The 24,532-nt window shown below is 35.7% G+C and overlaps 1 protein-coding gene across 4 annotated transcripts in view; it reads right to left on the reverse strand.

Annotated features, from left to right (window-relative positions):
- Positions 1-2,298: 2,298 nt before the first annotated feature.
- Positions 2,299-24,532, reverse strand: part of CRY1 (cryptochrome circadian regulator 1) — an 88,714-nt gene continuing 66,480 nt past the window's right edge. For 2 of the 4 annotated variants that reach the window (XM_069581079.1, XM_069581081.1), the window contains exons 3-13: positions 14,871-15,013; positions 12,371-12,555; positions 11,966-12,054; positions 11,296-11,436; positions 10,896-11,207; positions 9,552-9,703; positions 9,114-9,316; positions 8,914-9,009; positions 4,337-4,408; positions 4,156-4,259; positions 2,553-3,205 (exon numbers count right to left, since the gene is read on the reverse strand). In XM_069581079.1, coding sequence (XP_069437180.1) covers positions 4,156-4,259; positions 4,337-4,408; positions 8,914-9,009; positions 9,114-9,316; positions 9,552-9,703; positions 10,896-11,207; positions 11,296-11,436; positions 11,966-12,054; positions 12,371-12,555; positions 14,871-15,013 — 1,497 coding nt within the window. In that variant the 3' untranslated portion in view covers positions 2,553-3,205. Of the gene's footprint in view, positions 2,503-2,552; positions 3,206-4,155; positions 4,260-4,336; positions 4,409-8,913; positions 9,010-9,113; positions 9,317-9,551; positions 9,704-10,895; positions 11,208-11,295; positions 11,437-11,965; positions 12,055-12,370; positions 12,556-14,870; positions 15,014-24,532 lie in introns of those variants that run through there. The other 2 variants (XM_069581080.1, XM_069581082.1) reach the window with 2 other exon arrangements.

Consider the following 24,532-nt stretch of genomic DNA (forward strand, 5'->3'; position numbering starts at 1 on the left):
AGTACTTCCTTTCTAAATCCAAAAAATTGGGTACCCCATACGATGGCTTCTTACGCGCTGATCTGTTTATTGTTTGTTACTGTTCTTATAGGATTCCGAACGTTATGTGCTCAAGCCACCGCTGCCCAAAAAGCAGGAGTAACCATAGCTGCAGCAGTTCTTGCTCTTGAGGAAAAAGGGAGGAAATATGGAGGAGCTGGAAGGCTTTAAGCAAATACTGAGAATGTATTTGCTCCACTCGTGACGAAGGTTGGAAGCTGGGACGAGCATAACAAAGGGTTATGAGCGTTCATCAAGTGCCCAAGGCTGGGAACGGATGACGAAGGGTCATACGCCCGGCCTTGAAGCATTCGGAGGCTTCCTTCTGACCACCTGTTTCTGGGAGCAAGGACTGTTGTTTCATGATAAGACTCCCTTTAGAGTTTCGCCAAAGCTATGTTACGGCTTGGGTGGTGGGAACTGTATTTTATGCTTGAATGCTTTGATGTTTTATCGAGAAAGGTTACGTGCAAGTCTGCTTTATGCTCTGCTCCCTGAGACCATGTATCTGCGAAAACTGGATAATAAAATTTGTCAGTCCACTGGAGGCTGTCCCTGAGTGTTCCTTTCAGAGTGTGGTTCTCTGAGTCTTACAAACAATGCTTGGCACATGATAGGGACTTGGGAAATGCTAACCAAATCTTTGAGTCTAGCCTTATTACCCAGTTTGTGCTCAACAGCCTTTGCTGAGAGGGTGACAAGTTGTACTTTAATTCCACAGAGTAGCAGCAAAAATACTGACTCCTTGTCTCTAGATCAACTTTGATCTCCAGGATATTCTAGAATTAACTGAATGGCTAACCATATATGAGGTAGGGGAGTGTTTGTCCAGTAACTCTTTTCCCTCTGAGTTACCCCCACGCAAAACCCCCATTATTTATGGCTTTATTGCACTCTATTTCCTGAAATACTAGGATTCTGGGTCCAGACTAACCAAACTGTGTCACCTGCATCTGGGTCTGATACCTGGGTCAGGAAGATGCCCTGGAGAAGGAAATGGCAACCCACTCCAGTATTCTTGCCTGGGAAATGGACAAAGGAGCCTGGCAGGTTACAGTCCATGGGGTTACAAGAGTCAGATACAACTTACCAACTAAACTACCACCACAGAAAAGAGAAGGAAGTTACAGAATGTAAAGTCGGGCCTTAGAACTGCATGCCACAGTCACTGGTCAGGAGGGAGGGGGCAGGGATGTGCATTAAGGAGCTGGCAGCTAGTACCAGGGCTCCACAAAATTGTATGAGGAATGACAACACAACCCTGTACATTGTAATCAACACTTGAAACTGACCAACTGAGCTATGCCAGTTGTCTTAAATAAATGCCACCCAAAGTTTCTTCCATCCTAAATATTTAAAGAATTCACTTCTAGGACAATACAATCAGACAAACACTGGATAGCAAAATGGAATTACCAGATTAATAATAGTTATGATAACAATAATTGGCAGCTAACCAGAGCTGCAGCATACAGTTATGCAGACTATGTGCTGTGCAGTTCAGGGGGCTACACAGCACGACCACCCTATAGCTAACATTTATTGACCATCTTACCACATGCCAGGCACTAGAGTAGGTAACGGACAGGGAAGCCTGGCATGCTGCAGTCCGTGGGGTCACAAAGAGATGGACACAACTGAGTGACTGAGCGCCAAAGAATTGATGCTTTTGAACCGTGGTGTTGGAGAAGACTTTTGAGAGTCCCTTGGACTGCAAGGAGATCCAACCAGTCCATTCTGAAGGAGATCAGCCCTGAGATTTCTTTGGAAGAAATGATGCTAAAGCTGAAACTCCAGTACTTTGGCCACCTCATGTGAAGACTTGACTCACTGGAAAAGACTGATGCTGGGAAGGATTGGGGGCAGGAGGAGAAGGGGACGACAGAGGATGAGATGGCTGGATGGCATCACTGACTCAATGGACGTGAGTGTGAGTGAACTCCGGGAGTTGGTGATGGACAGGGAGGCCTGGTGTACTGCGATTCATGGGGTCGCAAAGAGTCGAACACGACTGAGCGACTGAACTGAACTGAACTGAACTGAGTGACTGAATTCAATGAACTGATGAAGCAGATACTACTCTCATCCTCATTTTATAGATGAGAAAAAAGAAGGCACAAAAGGTTAATAACTGCCCAAGATCTCACAGCCGATGAATGGCAGAACCAGGCATTTGATTCCAGAGCCCACACTCTTAATTATTACCGCATACTGACTAATTCAGAGTTGTAAGCCCAATTACTTGAAAAAAAAAATCTCTTTGGTTTTAAATATTTCTTATAGATACGTTTATTTTTAAAAGTACTAAGTATTTAGAAGATAGTACTCTTACTTAGAATAATTTTGAAAAGTATTTTACTAAATTATAGTAGCTGTTTCTTCTTTCAGAATGGTGACATGTAGTTTACAGACTCTGTTTTTAGTCTGTGATCACATCTCACATACCAAAGCTCTCCTCCTTACCTAAAACAAGCAAAAAAATTTTTTAAAGAAAAAAAATCAAGTACACAAGATTCCATATATGCATATACTTTAATAACATAGTCACTTTAGCTGTAATCGAACAAAGAAAGGGAGAACAAAAAGAACTTAACATACGACAGTTCCACAACTTTGGGTCAAAACAGGCATACATGAAGCTTTAAAACATATACTGTCTATGTTAACAGAGGCTATAACCCCTAATTTTGATTATACACATTTTTTAAAACATTATTATCAAAGAGTGTAAAGTTAGACCAAACAATGATGTGAAGAAAAATTCTGTCTTAAAATTTTAACAAAGTCTTTTAAGAAAGTCTAAAAACCTATTTTCCCACACTGACTCTCAAAACTTTGATTTTTTGTATTAGAATATCAGTTAGCCATTTTAATTTTTACCATACATGAAAAATTATCAAAAATATATTGATGGGTCTATACTAATTGTGACTATTTATATTTACATTAAGCAAATTCTTTTACCAAGTTCTTTATATACAAATTACCATTTGTCCTATGTCAAATACATTTAAAAAGTTAAAAACCACAGAAATGTTATTAGAAATAATGCATTTCAATATGTAACTTCTTTCCATCAATGAGGAATATTTTAAAATAATTTAACTGAAAAAGTATTGAACTCCCCACCAATTTCAGCTGCAACAGTATTCCTTCTGAATGTTTTCTGTGATGTAAGGAAAAAAAAAAACTGCGTAAAGCTTGATTGCAAGGAATGATAAAAATCTGATGAGTGTTTACTAATCGTCAAGAAATTTACAGACTAATTAGGTTCACATTAAAAAAAACAGCAATGATTTTAAAAATGTGAACAGTTCAAGATAACTGAAGAAACAAAAGTCTTAACTGGCAAATTCACTGTATGAAATCTTTTCATATAAATTTAAATCATAAAACAGTATTCCAAAACCAATTGAACTGAATACAGGCATGGCTTTTTGACATTTTCAAAAAGGACCAACATTTAAAAAAACTTAAGCTACCTATCAAACTGGAAATAATTTAGATTTCAGATCTATCACAACAGATAAATTTATAAACACTTAAGATACGAGGAAAAGTTCACAAAGGGATATTATTAATATCACTAGAAGTTAAAAGTCACTTTAATTGTTTTAGACTCATGGTCACATAGGAAGGAAATGAAAAGGATGGCTTTTTCTGAGGAGAAATCTGAGCAGAACACCATAAGCTTTTCAGATTTGAAGATCATCAGTTCAGAGGACGTAAAACTGAGTATAGCACTGTGCCCAGTACAGGTGCATTTCTCTTGTCCCAGAGTTGATTTTGTAACAATCACTGAAAAATTTATGCCTGGGACTTCCCTTGTGGTCCAGCGGTTAAGACTCCGTGCTCCCAATGCAGGAAGCCCAGGTTTGATCCTTGGCCAGGGATCTAAACCCCACAGCCACAGCTAAGAGTTAGCATGCCACAACTCAAGATCCTGCATGCTGCAACTAAGACCCAGAGCAGTCAAATAAATAAATATTTTTTAAAAATTTATGCCCCAGATTCTCTGGTTTGAAAATAGAGATAAGCTCCATTTCAGAAATTATCTTAATTTATGTTAATTACGTACTCTGGCTTAAGCAAGAAATAAAGCTCTAAAATATTTACCTAATTAGTACTTTGTCGCTGGACTTTAGGACCAACACTCTGCGTGTCCTCTTCCTGACTAGGACGTTTCCCACTGCCAAGACCGGCGGCTGTGGAGCTTCTTCCTACACATTAGAAAAAAAAAGTACGTTTAAGATACGAAAGGTGAAAAGAACAATATGCTTGAATGCTTCATTCTTACCTTGCTTTAATAGATGAGTTTGCTGACTGTCTCCATGAGCATAATGTAAAATACCACTCCCTTGAGTACAACCTGTTAGTATTTAAAAGACAGTTTTAAAAGACAGTAAAATCACTCAAGTAAATTCCAAGTTGTATGTATTAAGATTACAAATCTAATTTTTAGTATTTGAATTACGTTTTTTTAGAACTAATCCACAATGCTTCATAAGAACCAAAAATCATATGCCCAAATCAGGAAAACTTAACTTGTCCTTAAATTTAGGGACACAGAAATGTTGACTATTCAATGGAAAAATCACTGATAATCATTTTGTAAAAAACATTTCTTTACTGGATGACAATGATTAGACACTTGATCATGAAGGCAAAACATAGGGCATCAGTAAGATATACATGCTTTCTTCACCTCCTCCTTTCTCAGCACGTATCTAAAACATATGTCCTTGGAGATGAGAGAATTAAGCGTCTGTCAGATGACAGCTAAACAGTTCACACAAGGAGGAGACACAGACGAAGGTGCTACCCACCCACCATCTTCCAAGTAAAGTTTCCTAGTTTCTTTAGCTCTCAATGTTCTTCTCCTTTTTTTCCTATTGCATGGGGAGGCAAGATCTTAACAATTTATCACTTACTTCATTTATTTTTTTCTCTTTCCACACCTCCATTTAGACTCCAAGCTCAATGTAGCTTTTATGTCTTCTGTTTTTTTAAAGCCTCACAGTATCTAGCTACAAAGTGTGTTACAGGCAAATATTTACATAATTAGACGACTTTCAGATTTATTAATCCTACCATAAAACATCATGTGTATAAATTTGTGAAGCTAAATCATTCCAATTTAACTTGCTAACATGATTAGCTTTGCAGATAACTTCATATAATGAATACAGATTTGAACTAAGAAAGAGTATGTACCATCATCCCTCATTAGCTAGGTAACTGGAGTGTGTTGCTTTCTACCCCTCTGCTGCCTCCCTGTTATCTCAGTGTTTCACAGAACTTCTGTCCCTAAAACTCAAGTGTAGAGAAAAAAGGCAGTCTGTGAACTGTGTAAGAAATGTGACAGAACTTTTGAAATGAGTCCTTGTTAAAGTTTATTTTAAATTGTAGGAGACTTTGAGAAAGAACATTTCTGAAGTACACTACCATCAACAGCAACAATTTGAATGTAGGCCAAACACATAATAAAATCTTTTGTTTTATAAACACTACACATGGCCTTACATTTACAGGAGAGGCCCAGTGATACAGGAAAGAGTATGAACTTTAGGACAAGTTAGACTTGGATCTGAGTCTTAGCTCAGCTACTTACTAACTGTGGGATCTCGGTTAAGTTGCCTAACTCTTCGAGGCTTATTTCTCAAATCACAGAATGAGAATCCTACCACCACTGCTCCAGGATACTGTGAGTATGTGGCAAAAATGTCCTCATACACAAAAGTAGGCAAGTAAGATATGAGTGCTTTCATTCCTTTTACCCTAAGCTAACTGTTGATGCTCTCAAAAGTATGCAAAATATTTCTGAATTCAGAAGAGGGTTCAATTTGTTACAAGATTTTATTCTTAATATCAAATTTTGAGTATCTGACATTAAAAAAAAAAAAGACCAGGAGCTGTGACTCAGATCATCAACTGCTATTGCCAAATTCAGACTGAAATTGAAGAAAGTAGGTAAAACCACTAGACCATTCAGGTATGACCTAAATCAAATCCCTTATGGTTAAACAGTGGAAGTGACAAAGAGATTCAAGGGATTAGATCAGATAGAGTGCCTGAAGAACTATGGACGGAGGTTCATGACATTGTACAGGAGGCAGAAACCATCCCCAAGAAAAAGATGCAAAAAGGCAAAATGGTTGTCTGAGGAGGTCTTACAAATAGCTGGGAAAAGAAGAGAAGCAAAAGGCAAAGGAGAAAAGGAAAGATATATTCATCTGACTGCAGAGTTCCAAAGAATAGCAAGGAGAGATAAGAAAGCCTTCCTCAGTGATCAATGCAAAGAAATACAAGAAAAAAAAAAAATAGACTGGGAAAGACTAGAGATCTTTTCAAGAAAATTAGAGATACCAAGGGAACATTTCATGCAAAGATGGACACAATAAAGGACAGAAATGGTATGGACCTAACAGAAGCAGAAGATAATAGGAAGAGGTGGCAAGAATACACAGAAGAACTATACAAAAAAGATCTTCATGACTCAGATAACGACGATGATGTGCTCACTCACCTAGAGTCAGACATCCTGGAATGTGAAGTCAAGTGGGCCTTAGCAAGCAATACTACAAACAAAGCTGGTGGAGGTGATGGAATTCCAGTTAAGCTATTTCAAATCCTAAAAGATGAGGCTGTTAAAATGTGCTGCACTCAATATGCCAGCAAATTTGGAAAACTCAGCAGTGGCCAAAGGACTGGAAAAGGTCAGTTTTCATTCCAATTCCAAAGAAAGGCAATGCCAAAGAATGCTCAAACTACCACACAATTGAACTCATCTCCCATACTAGCAAAGTAATGCTCAAAATTCTCCAAGCCAGGCTTCAACAGTATGTGAACCGTGAACTTCCAGATGTTCAAGCTGGTTTTAGAAAAGGCAGAGGAACCAGAGATCAAATTGCCAACATCCGTTGGATCACAGAAAAAGCAAGAGAATTCCAGACAAACATCTACTTCTGCTTTACTGACTATGCCAAAGCCTTTGACTGTATGGATCACAACAAACTGTGGAAAATTCTGAAAGAGATGGGAATACCAGATCTGACCTGCCTCCTGAGAAATCTGTATGCAGGTTAAAACTGGACATGGAACATCAGACTGGTTCCAAATCAGGAAAGGAGTACGTCAAGGCTGTATATTGTCACCTGCTTATTTAATTTATGTACTCTGCATATCATGAGAAATGCTAGACTGAATGAAGCACAAGCTAGAATCAAGTTGCTGGGAGAAATATCAATAACCTCAGATATGCAGTGATACCACCCTTTATGGCAGAAAGAGAAAAAAAAATAAAGAGCCTCTTGATTAAGGTGAAAGGGAAGAGTGAAAAAGTTGGCTTAAAATTCAACATTCAGAAAACTAAGATCATGGCATCTGGTCCTATCACTTCATGGCAAATAGATGGGGAAACAATGGAAACAGTGAGAGACTTTATTTTTGGGGGGCTCCAAAATCACTGCAGATGGTGACTGCAGCCATGAAATTAAAAGACGCTTGCTCCTTGGAAGAAAAGCTATGATGAACCTAGATAGCATATTAAAAAGCAGAGACATTACTTGCAACAAAGATCCATCTAGTCAAAGCTACGGTTTTTCCAGTAGTCATGGATGGATGTGAGAGTTGGACTATAAAGAAAGCTGAGTGCTGAAGAATTGATGCTTTCGAACTGTGATGTTGTAGAAGATTCTTTAGGGTCCCTTGGACTGCAAGGAGACCAACTAGTCCATCCTACAGGAAATCAGTCCTGAATATTCACTGGAAGGACTGATGCTAAAGCTGAAACTCCAATGCTTTGGCCATCTGATGCGAAGAATGGACTCGTTTGAAGAGACCCTGATGCTGGGAATGATTGAAGGCAGGAGGAGAAGGGGACAACAAAGGATGAGATGGTTGGATGGCATCACCGACTCAATGGACGTGAGTTTGAGTAAGCTCTGGGAGTTGGTGATAGACAGGGAAGCCTGGTGGAGAAGGAAATGGCAACCCACTCCAGTGTTCTTGCCTGGAGAATCCCAGGGACGAGGGAGCCTGATGGGCTGCCGTCTATGGGGGCGCAGAGAGTCAGACACGACTGAAGTGACTTAGCAGCAGCAGCAGCAGCAGGGAAGACTGGCATGCTGCAGTCCATGGGGTTGCAAAGAGTCGGACATGACTGAGCGACTGAACTGATTTTTGGTTAGAACATTTGAAAATTGAGGTGATTCAAATGTCGAATACATTCTGACTTCTTCACATGTACTAAGAATATATGTGTGGCAAATAACTATATATATATCACAAGAACACTATTACAGACCAGGCTTTGTAAGGAAAAACTTATGTGCAAAAAGACTAGCGTCACTATGCATGTTTATGATAAATCTCTGGCCACATTCACAGGGCCTCTGACCCTCTTAATTATCTTATAGTTAATACACACTTAAAGAGAATAAAAAATAATGGGCATTCTGAAAATATAACATCTGAGTTTCATTTTCCTTGATATGGCTATCCTCATTCAGTTTGCAAGATCTTTGACCCAAATTCCACTGTATGTAATGATATTTTCCATCTCCATTGTTGTTTTTCAGTCACTAAGTCATGTCTGACCCTTTTGCAACCCCACGGACTGCAGACCCCTAGGCTCCTCTGTCCATGCGATCTCAAGGCAAGAACACTGGAGTGAGTTGCCATTTCCAGCTCTAAAATGTCACTAATGGAATAAGGGGGTGTGTACATATGTACATGTATGCATATATACCAGGAACCTATTACACAAATTTTAGATAGAATTTTAAAAACATATTATAGTGAGGTACAATAAACAATATATTTTATTATTCATCTCTTTATGTTACTAAGTACAGAAATTTTCTTTTTACTTACTTGCACTGCTGCTACAACCTGGGATATTTTCTCCCGGAGAATACCCCATGAGGCCTCCATTCCCATTAGGATTAGATGGCACTGAAGCAAGAAGACCTAAGGGGAAAAAATTTCCTATTAAATTATGATCAAGATGAAATTCAAGGATGGGGACATAAACAGCTGCCAAAGAAACAAATCAAAGGCATTTACTGACATACCGAGTCCTCTGTATCGTGAAAGCTGCTGATAGATCTGTTTCATCCTCTCAATATTCAAACGGCTTGCCTCAGCATGGTTCACCATTGGTTTAGGATAATTAACTCCTATCAAACATTTGGCTACCTTTTGAATACCTTCTGGTGCATTCCAGGGATCATAGATGTATTTTGCAGGGAAGCCTCTTAGGACAGGCAAATAGCGCCTTTTAGGAAAAGGAAGAAAAATTATTAATAAAATGAACTGTAAGCAAATTATAACATACTATCTATTAGCTATAAATGACCCAAATCAAATAAATATCATTTAAATGATTTATTACCCTTTTCCTCATCTCTGCTGCCCATCAGGAGTGGGGAATACCTTAGGCGTTGTTTAAGCATGACAAGCTCTTCCTGGATTAACTATTCCAAACTGAATAATAATCATCCTTGATTTACCTGATATAGTCTCCATTGGGATCTGTTCTCCTACCAAAACCAACAGGGCAATAGCAGTGAAAAAACTGTTGGAAAAAGGAACTACAAGACAGCCACATCCAACTTCCAGCATTTATGCTCCAATCTGCATCAAGCAGTAATTCTTCAAATACCTTCAGAAGTAACGGTAATCAATTAGTTTGCACACAGATATTTCTCAAAGCAAGCATTTTCCAGGTCTCTGTAGATCAAAAGTCAAGGTAAAGAAAATCTAGCACTGAACTATAAAATTAAACATTCCAAAGTTAGTTTCCTTATCTATGTTCTATCCTATAATGAGTTATTCCAGGGGAAAAAAACATATTAGTACTATACAGATTTCTGAATAGAATTTACCATTGTAAGCTTGGCAGTGTTATTGGAAAGGGGAGGGAAAAAGTTATTCAACTCATTGATTTAAAAGGATAAGTTAGGATATGGGAAGATTTTTTTTTTTAAACAGGAAGAAAAAGTAGTAAACACTTTCAAGAAAGCAAAAATACTACCAAATAAACCACCAAAAAACAACTTGGAAGTTTGGTACATTGGTCTACATAATGGGAACAATCAAATACAAATGACCTTTAAAATTTAATTAGAATTATGGAATTTAAATTTGGGATTCCTTGATCCAAAAGGGAAACAGAATTAAATTATTTTAATAAATTCATTAAGTGTGTGCTATGTATCTACCTCATGTACGACTTGGTGCTAGGAAACAGAGATATAAAAAAACATAGGATCAGAAATGGTCTTTGGAAAGGGGAAATTTATGATAATAGATAGGAAGGTAAAACATATTTAAGTCCTCTTATATATACCCATAAGATGATGTCACAAAATGTAGTATGCATCACATTACATAAAAAGCTATGGTGTTGAAGTGAGGCAAAATTTTTTATATTTTAAAATTTATAATATAAAGATGGCTATTTCTAAGACTCTTTGATGACTCCTTTATGTGACAGAAATGATCACCTATAAATATACATAAATCTGCTAAGTCCAGAGTATTAAATTTTGGAGTTCCCTTGATGGGTAGGCTGATTTAGCCACTGAAATGACTTCACGTTAACTGACTTCAGGTTAATGCACTCTGATTATGCCCAAAAGTTGCCTCTATAGTTAAGAAATAAATGCTTTTCTATTGAAAAAAAGAAACAAGACTATAAACGAATCTATATAATAGACAACTTTTAGGAACTGTTATATATATATATACGTGTGTGTGTATGTGTGTGTGTATGTGTGTGTATATATATATATATAAAAGGTATAGAGTTCTTCATAATAAAGCCATACTACATTAGTTGGAAGAACACTTACCTTCATTCCTTCTTCCCAACTAATCCACAGGTCACCTCGTGTCAGGAAACAAGCAACTGCATGTCTGGCTAAATGATGAATCCAACCCTCCTGACGAAGCTGTGTCATGATGGCATCAATCCATGGAAAGCCTGTGCGTCCTTCTGCCCATTTTGCTAAAGCCTCAGGATTCTTATCCCATGGAATCTGAACACAAATGGGGTTTCCTTCCATTTTGTCAAAGCGTGGATTATTTGTTGCTGCTGTATAGAAAAATTCACGCCATAATAGTTGCCCATAAAGGGAAAGGGGAGGGGAACTGTTCTTCTTCACCTAAGATTAAAAAGCAAAGAAGTATTATCAGTGATTTTTTTTTGATAAAAAGTATTTTTTAAAAATAAGCTCCAGTTCTAGATAATACCTTTTTGTAGAGATCTGTCAGTTTGAAATAAAAGAGTCGACATGACAAACAACCAAATCGGAGATAAGGACTGAGTCCAGTAGGGCTAGCGAGCAGGGAATTTGCATTCATTCGAGGTCTTTCAAAGTTTGCCACCCAAGCCTGAACAAAACACAGAGAAAATTATGCTAACTGCCTTTCCAATTTAAAAGACTGTTTGAAATTGAGCTTTTCAAGAACGTTACATAGTCCTTGGGGAATAAAATCTCATTTTTTCAGCCATAAATGACAGATTTTAATAAAAAAACAAGATAAAAGTGAGCATTCTTTTGTTTTAGTCATCCTCATGCGGCAAATTCCTAACACAAGGTTGAGAGCACCTTCAACCTGTCTTTCTGACACTGAGATAATGTGAAACAGAAGAACTCTATCCTAGCTTTAAAGTCATCAGATACCAGCTTACACAGAAACCATAGAGGGGTGGTACTGATACTAGCTAAAGAGGAAATAATCAGAGAGGAGGAAGATGGGTATTTAAATGAAAACAGTTGTTAATCTTCAATTACATTTGTGCTATTTTAATTATTTCTCTTAATCCTCCTTTTTCAACAGCCTATTTTTTTGTTTTTAAAAGAGTGAATATTTTTTAAATGACAATTTGACAATATAAACATCATCTGTATTATCATACTTTTCTTTCCAAATGCCTTTCCAAACGTGTAAGTGCTTCAGTTTCTCCACCTGGCCACACTGCAGAGGGTAAGCCATCTGTATCAAAACCTAAAAAAAAAAAAAGGAAATGGAAAAAAAATCTGACAGCATAAAAATGAAATGACTCCCTGGATAGGTCCTCACAGATAGATGATAAATAACATGGTCTCTGTCCTTTGAGACATTTATCTTAAGGTGATAACAAATAGACCATGAATTAATAGCATACGTAAATAATACACAGATTAATCACTTTTTAGTTTAAGACTTTCTTTTTTCTCCTTTCTTTTCCTTTTAGTGCAAAATACATATCAAATTAGAAGTGGAATTTTTCTGAATGGTTTATTAACTCTTAAGCTCCACATGTATTATTGCTTATACCTACCTAGTTCTTCCAGTGATGGGACTCCATATTTCTCATCATGGTCATCAGATAGAGGAGTTGTGCACTTTTCTATCACTTCTGAAGTAATTGTCTCTACTGGTATTTCTAGTGGTTCCATTTTACTGATGAGAGTCTGGAATCTTTTATAGGTAAGAGGTGGCTGACCACCATTTAGTTCTATGATCCTATTACAAAAATTAGTAAAATGCTATTAGTATTTTTAAAAGGACAATATAATTTGATAAACATTTAAAAGTCTAAAATAAGAAAATTAAATGGAGATAGTAAAAATGAAAATAAAAATGAAAAATCACTTCTATTTTCTATTGTACGTTTTTGTTTAATGTCAATATATGTATCTTACGTATATCTTTTATATTTAATTCTGATCACTAATTTCTCAACTAAGTAATACTATAAGGAAAGAGCCTTGTCAATGGTAATCTGAATTAGATACAATTTGGGAATAACCCATTATTCTTTTTCACCATAGCCATTTGCACTTAAGACTTCAAGAATATTAGCTTCTTATAGGACCAAGAAACTTGTTAAAACAATTAACAAATCTAAAAATCAGTTTATAAACATCTGCTAGATGTCAAAAATATACAGCCTGCAAATATCAAAACTTTTATGACAAAGAAAATTAAGCATCTATAAGTGGAAAAAACAAGTGGCTAATAAGCCTAAAGGCAAAAACAAAAAATAATACATATGGAAATGTAAAACTATTTTGCAGCATAGCTCAGAGAACCTTCTAATCATCAATAAAAGCTAAACCAGGCCAATATTGTATCAAGGAGTAATTAGCAAGTTTTATTAATTAGGATTCTATATTACTATAGTGATAATTACTTGGTATTTTCTATTGTGCATGTTTTTTTTAAATGTTAACATATGTATCTTACATATATATTTTATATTTAATTCTGATCACTAATTTCTCAATTAAGTAATACTAAAAACAAAGAGCTTGCTAATGGTATTTATAACCAAATTAAATACAATTTGGGAATAACCAATTATTCTTTTTCACTATAGCCATTTGCATACTAGCATTTAGGCTTCATAAAAAATTATTGGTAAAATTATACTCTATCACTTTATGGATCGGAAACTGAAGCCTCAAGAGAAGTTAATAAACTAGTCAAGGTCACATAACTAATAAATAGCAAATCGAGATTTTCTTAATCCAAATAGAATAAAGTTTTCTCTATACCACATATAATGGTGAATCAATTATATGTATGGAAAGTAACCACCATAAAAACTATGCTTTGCTTTTAGAAATATTGCTTTGATGTAATTCTTTGAGTTTATACCTAGGATCATAATGAAATCTGTCCACTATAATGATCTACAATGATACTACTGAGGACACCGCTAATTATATAACAGAAGCAAAATAAAAATCTTAGAAAAGATATTTTCTATATGCTACATTTTTATATGATGGATTTATATAGTAAATATTCACATTCAGTCTAACAAACAATCTACTTTTATACATAACATAATTATATACTGAGCTTCCCACTTTAAGCAACTGCCCTTATCTTGTTTTGCCTCCTTCCTATCAGCTCTCTAAGGTTAAGAAATATGGTAAACGAGCAGGTAAGGTTTTTATCAAAGGATATATGACTTCTGGCTTAATAGGAAGTTAAGACTGTTGCCTGAATCAAACCACAATTTTTTGTACAACTGGAAAAGTGGAATAAAATAGTTTGTCATGTTACAGAATCAGCTTCATTATTTTGATAAAATGTGAACACAACTAAAAAAAGTAAAATAAAAGGTACATAAATTATGAGATTTCAGCACCTGTAAGGATGACAGTATGCCAAAGGTTAATGTTAAAAAATCTTATGAATCCTCAAATCTTACAGCACATATTAATAAAACTCCCAAAATTTAACCTTGACCACAGAACCCCTGTTGGACAAAGCATGACAAAAGACTGATATTTCATGAAATATACTTTGAGAAATAAGATATCATACCATTGTTCAGAGGACTACATAATATTAATACAATTTGCATATGAACTAAAAATTCAGACAGACTACAGGCACATAAAATAATTTATGACAAGCATGTAAAATATACCAAGGCACTTGACGGCTATGTATCATATAAACTATAAAATTAATGTTGCTGAGAGCCCAGAATGGCAAATTAGTAGGCTGAGCTAGAATAGTCAAAGATAATTTTGTGATTCTTTTAATAGTTTTGGAACTGAAATTCTGAGTATTTTTATCTTATGCACTTAGGTCTGTAATTTTGGCGTCTGTCTTTGGGTAAACAAAAATTACAGAAGTTAAATAAAATGCTACAAGTTTGAGTTAATTTAATTCTCCACAATTCTATTATGCATGTCTTTATTTTCACTTTTGAACTTAAGTCCCACAGTACATTGTCTTTCTACTTAATACCACTTAAATGTACACTTCAGAATGGTTAAAATGACAAATTTAATGTTATATGTATTAAAAAATCTTACTTGTCTAGATCATATAATGTGTGTGAAATTCGTACAATTACTTCTACTCCAGCTTCAGTTGCCAGTTTCTTAATAGCTGCATCTCGTTCCTTTCCAAAGGGCTCAGAATCATATTCAATTGAAAGTTTAGTAATGTTCCATTCCTAAAGAGAAAGGAGCAAAAACATACATAAAATTTAATGATTATTTTTTCTACTATAACAACACAGGCTGGAAAAACATGAAAAGCTCCAACTCTACATATCAAATGATTATACTACTTTGAATATACAGAAAGAAAATGCACAATTTATAAATTCAAAATTATGTAAATCAGAAATGTGTACTCACTAGATTTATGCTAGGCATTATAAAATCTAGCAATATGCTTAACCTAAGCTTCCTACATTAAATGTGTTTGTATAGCACTTTACTTGTTCAAATAATTTACACTTACATTATCTCATTTGTTACTCAAAATAATCCTCAGAGTTTGGCATTTTGGTTGTTAACTCCATTTTGCAGATAAGATTATTTTGAAAATTCAAGAATTTGTCCAAGTTCAGAGAGAGCCATAATACCTGATTTTATGTCTGTTGATTCTAAGACTAGGTTCTTTTTTTAAAAAATTGGAGTATAATTGCTTTACAGTGTTGTGTTATTTTCTGTGGAACAACCACATGAATCAGCTATACTCCCTCCTTCTTATATCTCCGTTCTACCCACTCCCTTATCCTACCAGTCTAGGTCATCACAGAGTACTGAGCTGAGCTCCCTGTATACAGCAGCTTCCCATTAGCTACTTGTTTTCCACATGGTAGTGTATACATGTCAATGCTACTCTCTCAATTCATTCCACTCCCTCCTTCCCACCTTGTGTCCATAAGTCCATTCTCCATGTCTGTGTCTCTATTCCTGCCCTGCAAAAAGGTTTATCAGTAACATTTTTCTAGATTAATGCATATATGCATTAATATACGATAATTGGTTTACCCTTTCTGACTTAACTTCACTCCATGACATTCTAGGTTCATCCCCATCACCACATATGACCCAATTTTGTTTCTTTTTATGGCTGAGCAATATTCCATTGTATATATGTTCCACATTTTCTTTATTCATTTATCTGTTGATGGACATTTAGGTTGCTTCCATGTCCTAACTACTATTAATATAAACCTTTGACAGTTAATGTGGTACAAGCTGCTCTGGTGAGGTATTGTTTTACAATGTTTTACTCTTGATTATCAAAAAATATTAACTGTGGAAAATATAAACACACTTATAACAAGAGCAGATATTGAGTGCCAGGTGCTGTATTAATAAGTCCTGTAAACCTTCTTATAATCACTTTCAGTGAAGAGACTGTGACTTAAGGGAATTAAGTGATTTCCCAGGGTGGGGTAGTAAAGTTTCATTGTTTTTTAATTCTAAAATCTATTCCGATATACCTTACAAATAAAAAAAAATTCACCTGTCATTCTACCATTATTTAACTGATTATATAATTCAAGTTGTACTTCTCCAAACCTGTATAGATTCAGTTCAGTTCAGTTCAGTTGCTCAGTGGTGTCCGACTCTTTGCGATCCCATGAATCGCACGCAGTATGCCAGGCCTCCCTGTCTGTCCATCACCATCTCCCAGAGTTTACCCAAACTCATGCCCATCGAGTTGGTGATGCCATCCAGCCATCTCATCCTCTGTCGTCCCCTTCTCCTCCTGCCTCCAATCCTTCCCAGCATCAGGGTCTTTTCCAATGAGTCAACTCTTTGCATGAGGTGGCCAAAGTACTGGAGTTTCAGCTTTAGCATCAGTCCTTCCAATCAACACCCAGGACTGATCGCCTTTAGGATGGACTGGTTGGATCTCCTTGCAGTCCAAGGGACTCTCAAGAGTCTTCTCCAACACCACAGCTCTAAAGCATCAATTCTTTGGTGCTCAGCTTTCTTCACAGTCCAACTCTCACATCCATACATGACCACTGGAAAAACCATAGCCTTGACTAGATGGACCTTTGTTGGCAAAGTAATATCTCTGCTTTTGAATATACTATCTAGGTTGGTCATAACTTTTCTTCCAACGAGTAAGTGTCTTTTAATTTCATGGCTGCAATCACCATTTGCAGTGATTTTGGAGCCCCTCAAAATAAAGTCTGACACTGTTTCCACTGTTTCCCCATCTATTTCCCATGAAGTGATGGGACCAGATGCCATGATCTTTGTTTTCTGAATGTTGAGCTTTAAGCCAACTTTTTCACTCCCTTTTTTCACTCTCATCAAGAGGGTTTTTAGTTCCTCTTCACTTTCTGCCATAAGGGTGGTGTCATCTGCATATCTGAGGTTATTGATATTTCTCCCGGCAATCTTAATTCCAGCTTGTGCTTCATTCAGCCCAGTGTTCCTCATGATGTACTCTGCATATAAGTTAAATAAGCAGGGTGACAATATACAGCCTTGACATATTCCTTTTCCTATGTGGAACCAGTCTGTTGTTCCATCTCCAGTTCTAACTGTTGCTTCCTGACCTGCATATAGGTGTCTCAACAAGGGCTATTTCCAATAGTGAGGTTTTTTAAAAATTGCTATTATAAACCTTCCAGTATACACCTTTATACATAAATCTTAAACATTTTGGGACATTTGTCTCATTTTTTCTAGAAGTAATTTTTTGAAACACAATTAATGGATACAATAAATTATATTTAAAATTTTGATTGATATTGCCAAATTTTCCACCAGATATCCTGCACCAATTTACACTCTCAATAGTAGTACACCAGTATTTTAAAAACCACTAATATAAACACATAACATACACAGGAAAATAATATCTCATTAAAAACTTTTTCATTTTTTGAAAGTCTTGGAGAATGCATACAAAGTTGTCAATAGCTGTTATCTTTGCAGGGTAGAATTTAGGAATATAAATAATTATTTTTTATTTTATACAATGTTGTATTGTTCATATTTGTTAAATACAATCATGTACTGTTTTTGAAATTTAAAAATGAAATTAAAATGAGAACAGGAAAGAAAGCATTATATTTCTTTGTTTTATAGCGAGAGGCGGTATAGAGTGGTAGTTAAAAAACAAAGGATCTAAAGTCAAACTTCTCAAGTTCGAACACTGGTGCAACTATCTGTGCAAACTTCTAAACCTTCCATGCCTGTTTCCTGATCTTAAAATGGGTAGCATGTAAGCAGAGTACTTAGAGAGTACCTAGTATATAACAAACACTATGTATTTATTAGAGTAAAATGAAAAAAAAATGACATTTTTGTTGTTGTTGTATAAAGATTAAATTGAGAAAAAATTAAATGAGACAATGTATGTAAATTATTTGGAAGAGAAAAGATGGTGATGCTGGGAAAGACTGAGGGCAGGAGAAGAGGGCGATAAAGGATGAGATGGTTAGATGGCACCACCAACTCAGTGGACATGAGTTTGAGCAAGCTCCGGGAGATAGTGAAAGACGGGGAAGCCTGGCATGCTGCAGTTCATTGGGTCATAGAGTTGGACACGACTTAGCAACTGAGCAACAACAATGTAAATTGTTGAGTACATAGTTAAGTCCTCAATGAATGACAGCTGTTATTACTGTTGTTACTAGCTATTTGTATATTTTTTTCTTTATGAATTGCAGCTTATGTTTGCTTACGTTTCTATTGCAATTAATTCTCTTATGGATTTGTACACTCCTTATTTTTAATGACAAACTTTGTCACATATGTCACTTCCTAAATAGTCCATAATTTAATTCTATGATATTTCTTGACAATTTTTTAGTTTTTGGTTAGTAAATGTTGGAGCTTAAAACAAGTCAGTAACAGTCCCTCCCCTTTTCCCTTTTTGAAGAGGAAGGGAAATATAAGTCAGAAAACTAAATGTAAAATAATAACCCACACAGTCTTCCCAGGCAATTGAAATAAAAACAAAAGTAAATAAATGGGACCTAATCAAACTTACAATCTTTTGCACAGCAAAGGAAATCATAAACAAAATGAAAAGACAACCTAAAGAGTGAGAGAAAATTTTGCAAATTATACAATTGACAAGGGCTTAATATCCAAAATATACAAACAGCTCATATAACTCAATATAAGAAAAAACAAACAATCCAATTAAAAAATTGGCAGAAGATTTAAACAGACATTTCTCCAAAGAAGTAATACAAATGGCCAATAGGTACATGAAAAGATGCTCAACATTGTTATTAGAAAAATACAAATCTAAATCTAAACTATAATAAGGTACCATCTTACATTGATTTTGCTGGTTAAAATGGCCATCATTAAAATGTCTACAAATAAATACTGGAAAGGATTTGGTTTTTCAAGTAATGTATGGATGTGAGAGTTGGACTATAAAGAAAGCTGAGTACCAAAGAATTGATGCTCTTGGGCTATGGTGTTGGAGAAGACTCTTGAGAGTCTCTTGGACAGCAAGGAGATCCAACCAGTCCATCCTGAAGGAAATCAGTCCTCAATATTCACTGGAAGGACTAATGCTGAGGCTGAAACTCCAATACTTTGACCACTTGATGAGAAGAACTGACTAACTGGAAAAGACCCTAATGCTGGGAAAGACTGAAGATGGGACAAGGGGACAACAGAGGATGAGATGGTTGGATGGCATCACCGACTTGATGGACATGAGTTTGAGTAAGCTCCGGGAGTTGGTGAAGGACAGGGAAGCCTGGCATGCTGCAGTCCATGGGGTCGCAAAGAGTCGGACACCACTGAGCAACTGAACTGAACTGGAGAGAATATGGAGAAAAGGGAATCCTCCTACACTGTTGGTGGGAATGTAATTTGAGACAGCCACTATGGAAAACAGTATGGAGGTTCCTCAGAAAACTGAAAGTAGAATTACCACATGATCCAGTGATGCCTCTCCTGGGCATATATCTAGACAAAACTCTAATGAAAAAAGACAGACCCAACCCCATGTTCACAGCAGCACTATTCACAATAGCCAACACAGAGAAACAACCTGAACGCCCATCGATAAATGAATGGATAAAGAAGATGTGGTACATATATACAATAGAATACAACTCAGTCATAAAAACAACAAAATAATGCCATTTGCCCCAATATGGATGCAACTAGAGATTATCATACTAAGTGAAGCAAGTCAGAAAGAGAAAGGCAAATACCATACATATCACTTATGTGTGGAATCTAAAATATGATACAAATGAATCTATCTACAAAACATAAACATACCCATGAGCATAGAGAACATACTTGTGGTTGCCAAGGCAGAAGAAGTTAAGGGAAGTAGGGAGTGGGAGGTTGGGGTTAGCAGATGTAAGCTATTATATATAGAATGGATAAACAATCAGGTTGTACTGTATAGCACAGAGAACTATATTCAATATCCTATGATAAACCATAATGGAAAAGAATATATAAAAAATAATGTATATAACTGAATCATTTTATGGTATAGCAGAAATTAATACAACATTGTAAATCATATATGCATGTATACATACCACATTACTAGTAAAGCTGAACTGGAAGAAATATATTAGGTTTAAGGACAGGTAAGCTTACAGATTTTTTACCACTGAATTAAACAGATTTAGCTACCCAAGGCTAAACAGCACATTTCTTTTAGTGTGGGCTGCCCCTATAAAATTTATCACATGGAAGAAGGGAACAGGACATGTACTCTCTGCAACTGAAGAGGTGAAAGGGGATGATCTGACCAATACTCACCTAACTCCTTCTATTAAACTCACTAGTGAGATCATTCATTTCTTCCCTGGGGATAAATTAGTGGACATCTCTCCACAAGAAATATGAAAAGCTAGGGAAGAGAAAGTTCCCCAAATATTAAATTTATTCATTCATATTCTAAGTATTTATTATAATTCTTAGCTCCTATTGTAGGTCCCTCCATCCTGGAACTTACTGAAGATTGGCAACACAGAGGGAAATAAATAGTCAAATATATATACTATTAGGAAAAAAAGGATGTTATGACAGAGAATACGGGGGTGAGGATAAGCTGGTAAGTTAGTTATCTACTCTTAATTACACTAGCTAGACTTTCAGTTAGTGGTGAAAAGTGAACATCCCTGCTTTGTTCTCTATTTCAGGTGTAAAGCATGTTTCACCATTAAGTATGCCATTAGCTATGTTTCTGTTGATATTACCAAGTTGATATTCAGCAATTTTCTATTGCTAGTTTGCATAAAGGTTTCTAAAAAATTACAAATGGGTGCTGACTACTGTCAAATGCTTTTATCACTGACATAATAATACCTTTTCATTTACTAATAGGATATATTATTATTTTATAATGTTGAACCAACTTTGTATTCCTGAAATAAACTCCATTGATCATGATGCAGTATTATTTCAAAATATTGTTAAGTTCTCTTTGTTAATATATTAAGGATATCTGAGTTTGTGTTTATGGGGACGCTTGGCTACACTTTTTTTCTTTCTTAGAAGTTCTTCATCAGATTTTGGTATCAGAGTTATGCTGCCCTCATAAACAAGTTCAGTGTTCCCAATATTATCCTGTTTCCTGAAAGAGTGTTATAAGACTGGCATTATTTCTTTCTTAAATATGTGATAGAATAAGTAAAGCCACCTGGGACCTGGAGTTTTACTTATTGGAATGTTTTTGATTATAAATTCAGTTTTGTAAAGAGAGGGCTATTCAATTTTTCTTTTTTTTCTTCTGAAATTTTAAGAAGTTGTACTTTTCAAGAGTATTTTTCATTTTATCTTAGTTGTGAACATTGACATTCAGTTCACTTCAGTCGCTCAGTCGTCTGACTCTTTGAGACCCCATGCACCGCAGCATACCAAGCTTGCCTGTCCATCACCAACTCCTGGAGCTTACTCAAACTCATGTCCATAGCTTCAACTAGACAGACCTTTGTTGGCATAGTAATGTCTCTGCTTTTTAATATGCTGTCTAGGTTGGTCATAGCTTTTCTTTCAAGGAGCAAGCATCTTTTAATTTCATGGCTGCAGTCACCATCTGCAGTAATTTTGGAGTCCAAAAAAACAAAGTCTGTCACTGTTTCCTTTGTTTCCCCATCTATTTGCCATGAAGTGATGGGACTAGATGCCATGATCCTAGTTTTCTGAATGTTTCGTTTTAAGCCAACTTTTTCACTCTCCTCTTTCACTTTCATGAAGAGGCTCTTTAGTTCTTTTGTTTATATTGATGTTATGTTCTCTAGTTTATATTGACATTATGACATTTATAATATCTTTTATGTTTTCAAAGTTTAGAGACAATTTAGTGATGTCCCCTTTTTTATTCTTGATAAAGGTAATTTGTGTTTTCTCTCTTTTGGGCCCTGATCAGTACTGATAAGAGTTTATCCGTTTTATTAATCTTTTCAAAAGAAAACTGAACTCTGACTCAGAGTTTAATCAGGTGACAGAAACCACATTAGTAATTTGAACAGGGAAAATTTAATCTGAACAACTGTCAGCAAGTAAAAGGTGGTCAACAATGGTAAGGAGCAGAAGAAGAGTTAAGGCTATACTGTCCAATACAGTAGATAACCACTAGCCACAGAAGCAGCTTCTGAGCACTTGAAATGTGGCTAGTTGGAATAGAGACATCCTATAAGCATAAAATATACTCTGGATTTCAAAGACTTCATATTAATATAAAAAAGGTTAAAATAGTATAGTGGTTTTATAATGATTTTATATTGGAAAGAGTATTTTAGCTATACTATGTTAAATAAAATATATCTTAAAAATTAACTTCACATTTTTCTTACTTTTTAAAATATACATGTTAGAAATTTTAAATTACACATGTCTGTTGGATAGCACTGTTCTAAGCAGCTACCACATCTAAATGAAGGGAAAATAATTAAGCAATGAATTAAGAAAGTTTTCCTTCTTCCCCTGCTGAGATTCACACCTCATTGTGAATGAGGTGTGCTGCCTCAGGAATAACCATCCCCATAGGAAAGAAGCCTGCCAAGGGGCTAAGACCACCAGGAAAGTCTCTGATAAACTGTCTTTAAATGAAGAGTTTAATATAGACTATTTACATTTAATACAATTATTGATATAGCTGTGCTTAATTTTACCATGTTGGTAGCTTTCCTTTTATCCATGTTTTCATTTACTCCTCTGTGCTCCCTTGTGCTCAGTTGCCCAGTCATGTCAGATTCTGTAGCCCCATGGATTGTAGTCCTCCAGGTTCCTCGGTCCATGGGGTTTTCCAGCAAGAATACTGGATTGGGGTACCATTTCCTACTCACACGGATTTTCCAAACCCAGGGACTGAACCCATGTCTCCTGAGTCTCCTGCATTGGCAGGTGGATTCTTTACCACTAACACTACCTGGAAAGCCCTCTGTGCCCCCATCTGCCTTTATTTGAATGAGAGATATTTTTAGAATTCCATTTAAAATTCCTCTATTAACTTTTTAGAAATAGCTTTTTGTGCTACTTAGATCACAGTATACTGTTATTATAGTCTACCTTCAAATAATATATTACAATTGAATGCTGTTACAAATTTACATATACTTTCATTTACCTTTTTCCTGCCTTATGTGATCCTGCAATAGATTTTATTTCACATGCGTGTCAAGTCCCAAGATACTGGTATTATTCCCTACAATTTATCAATATTAGTTGGTTTTAATCTGTCAATGGACTTCCAAAAACAGGACATATGAATGTAAATAACTAAAAATAATGAAAAAAGAGGTCTTTTATATTTACCCATGTATTTAGTGCTCTTTTTCTTTCCTGAAGATCCTGTCTTTAGCCTAGAGTTATCTTCTTTCACCTAGCAGAATTTCCTTTAATATTAGTATTTTTTATAGTATAGATATGATGGAAAAAATTATTTCTGCTTTTTTGTGCCTAAAAATGCCTCCATTGTGCCTTTTCTTTTTTAAAAAAATGAATGTTTTTGCTAAGTAAACAGGGCTATTTCTAGTTTTTTAAAGCTGCCATTCCATTCTGTAAGAAAACACTGAATGCTATTATCATGGTTCCCTGAATATATCTTTTATCCTCTGGCGGCTTATAAAATTTTCCATCTTTGGTTTTCAGTTAATCGAGTATATGACATGACAAGATGTGATTTCCTTTATATTTATGTTGTTTGGGGTCTGTTGAGCTTCTTGGCACTGCAGGTTGATACCTTCCATCAATTTTGGAAACTCAATTATCTCTTCAAATTTTTTTCCTGTCCCAATCTCTCTTTCCCTCTTTTCTCTAGGTCTATAAGTACAGATATGTTAGGCCATTTACTACTGTTCCAGAGATCTCAAACACCCTATTCCCCTTTTAAAAAAATCTTCCTTCTCTTTGTGCTTCAGTTGGGATACTGACTGTCTTCAACTTTACTGATCTTTTTGTCTGCTCTGTTCAATCCAGATATCCAATTAATCAATCCAATTAATGAATTCTTCATTTTGATAGTATGTTTCAGTTCTAAGATTTTATTTGGTCCTTTTTAATATTTTCCATTTCTGTATTAAATTCCCACCTCGTCACATCATTTTTCACCTCTTGACTAGATTCTCTACTACTATCCTTGTTGTTGTTTAGTAGTTCAGACATGTCTAATTCTTTGCGACCCATGAACTGCAATACACCACTTCCCCGTCCTTCACCATGTCCCAGAGTTTGCTTAAATTCATGTCCATTGAGTCAGTGATGCCATCCAC

Source organism: Ovis canadensis, chromosome 3 (genome assembly GCF_042477335.2).
Source record: "Ovis canadensis isolate MfBH-ARS-UI-01 breed Bighorn chromosome 3, ARS-UI_OviCan_v2, whole genome shotgun sequence".
In the NCBI taxonomy this organism is placed as follows: domain Eukaryota; kingdom Metazoa; phylum Chordata; class Mammalia; order Artiodactyla; family Bovidae; genus Ovis; species Ovis canadensis.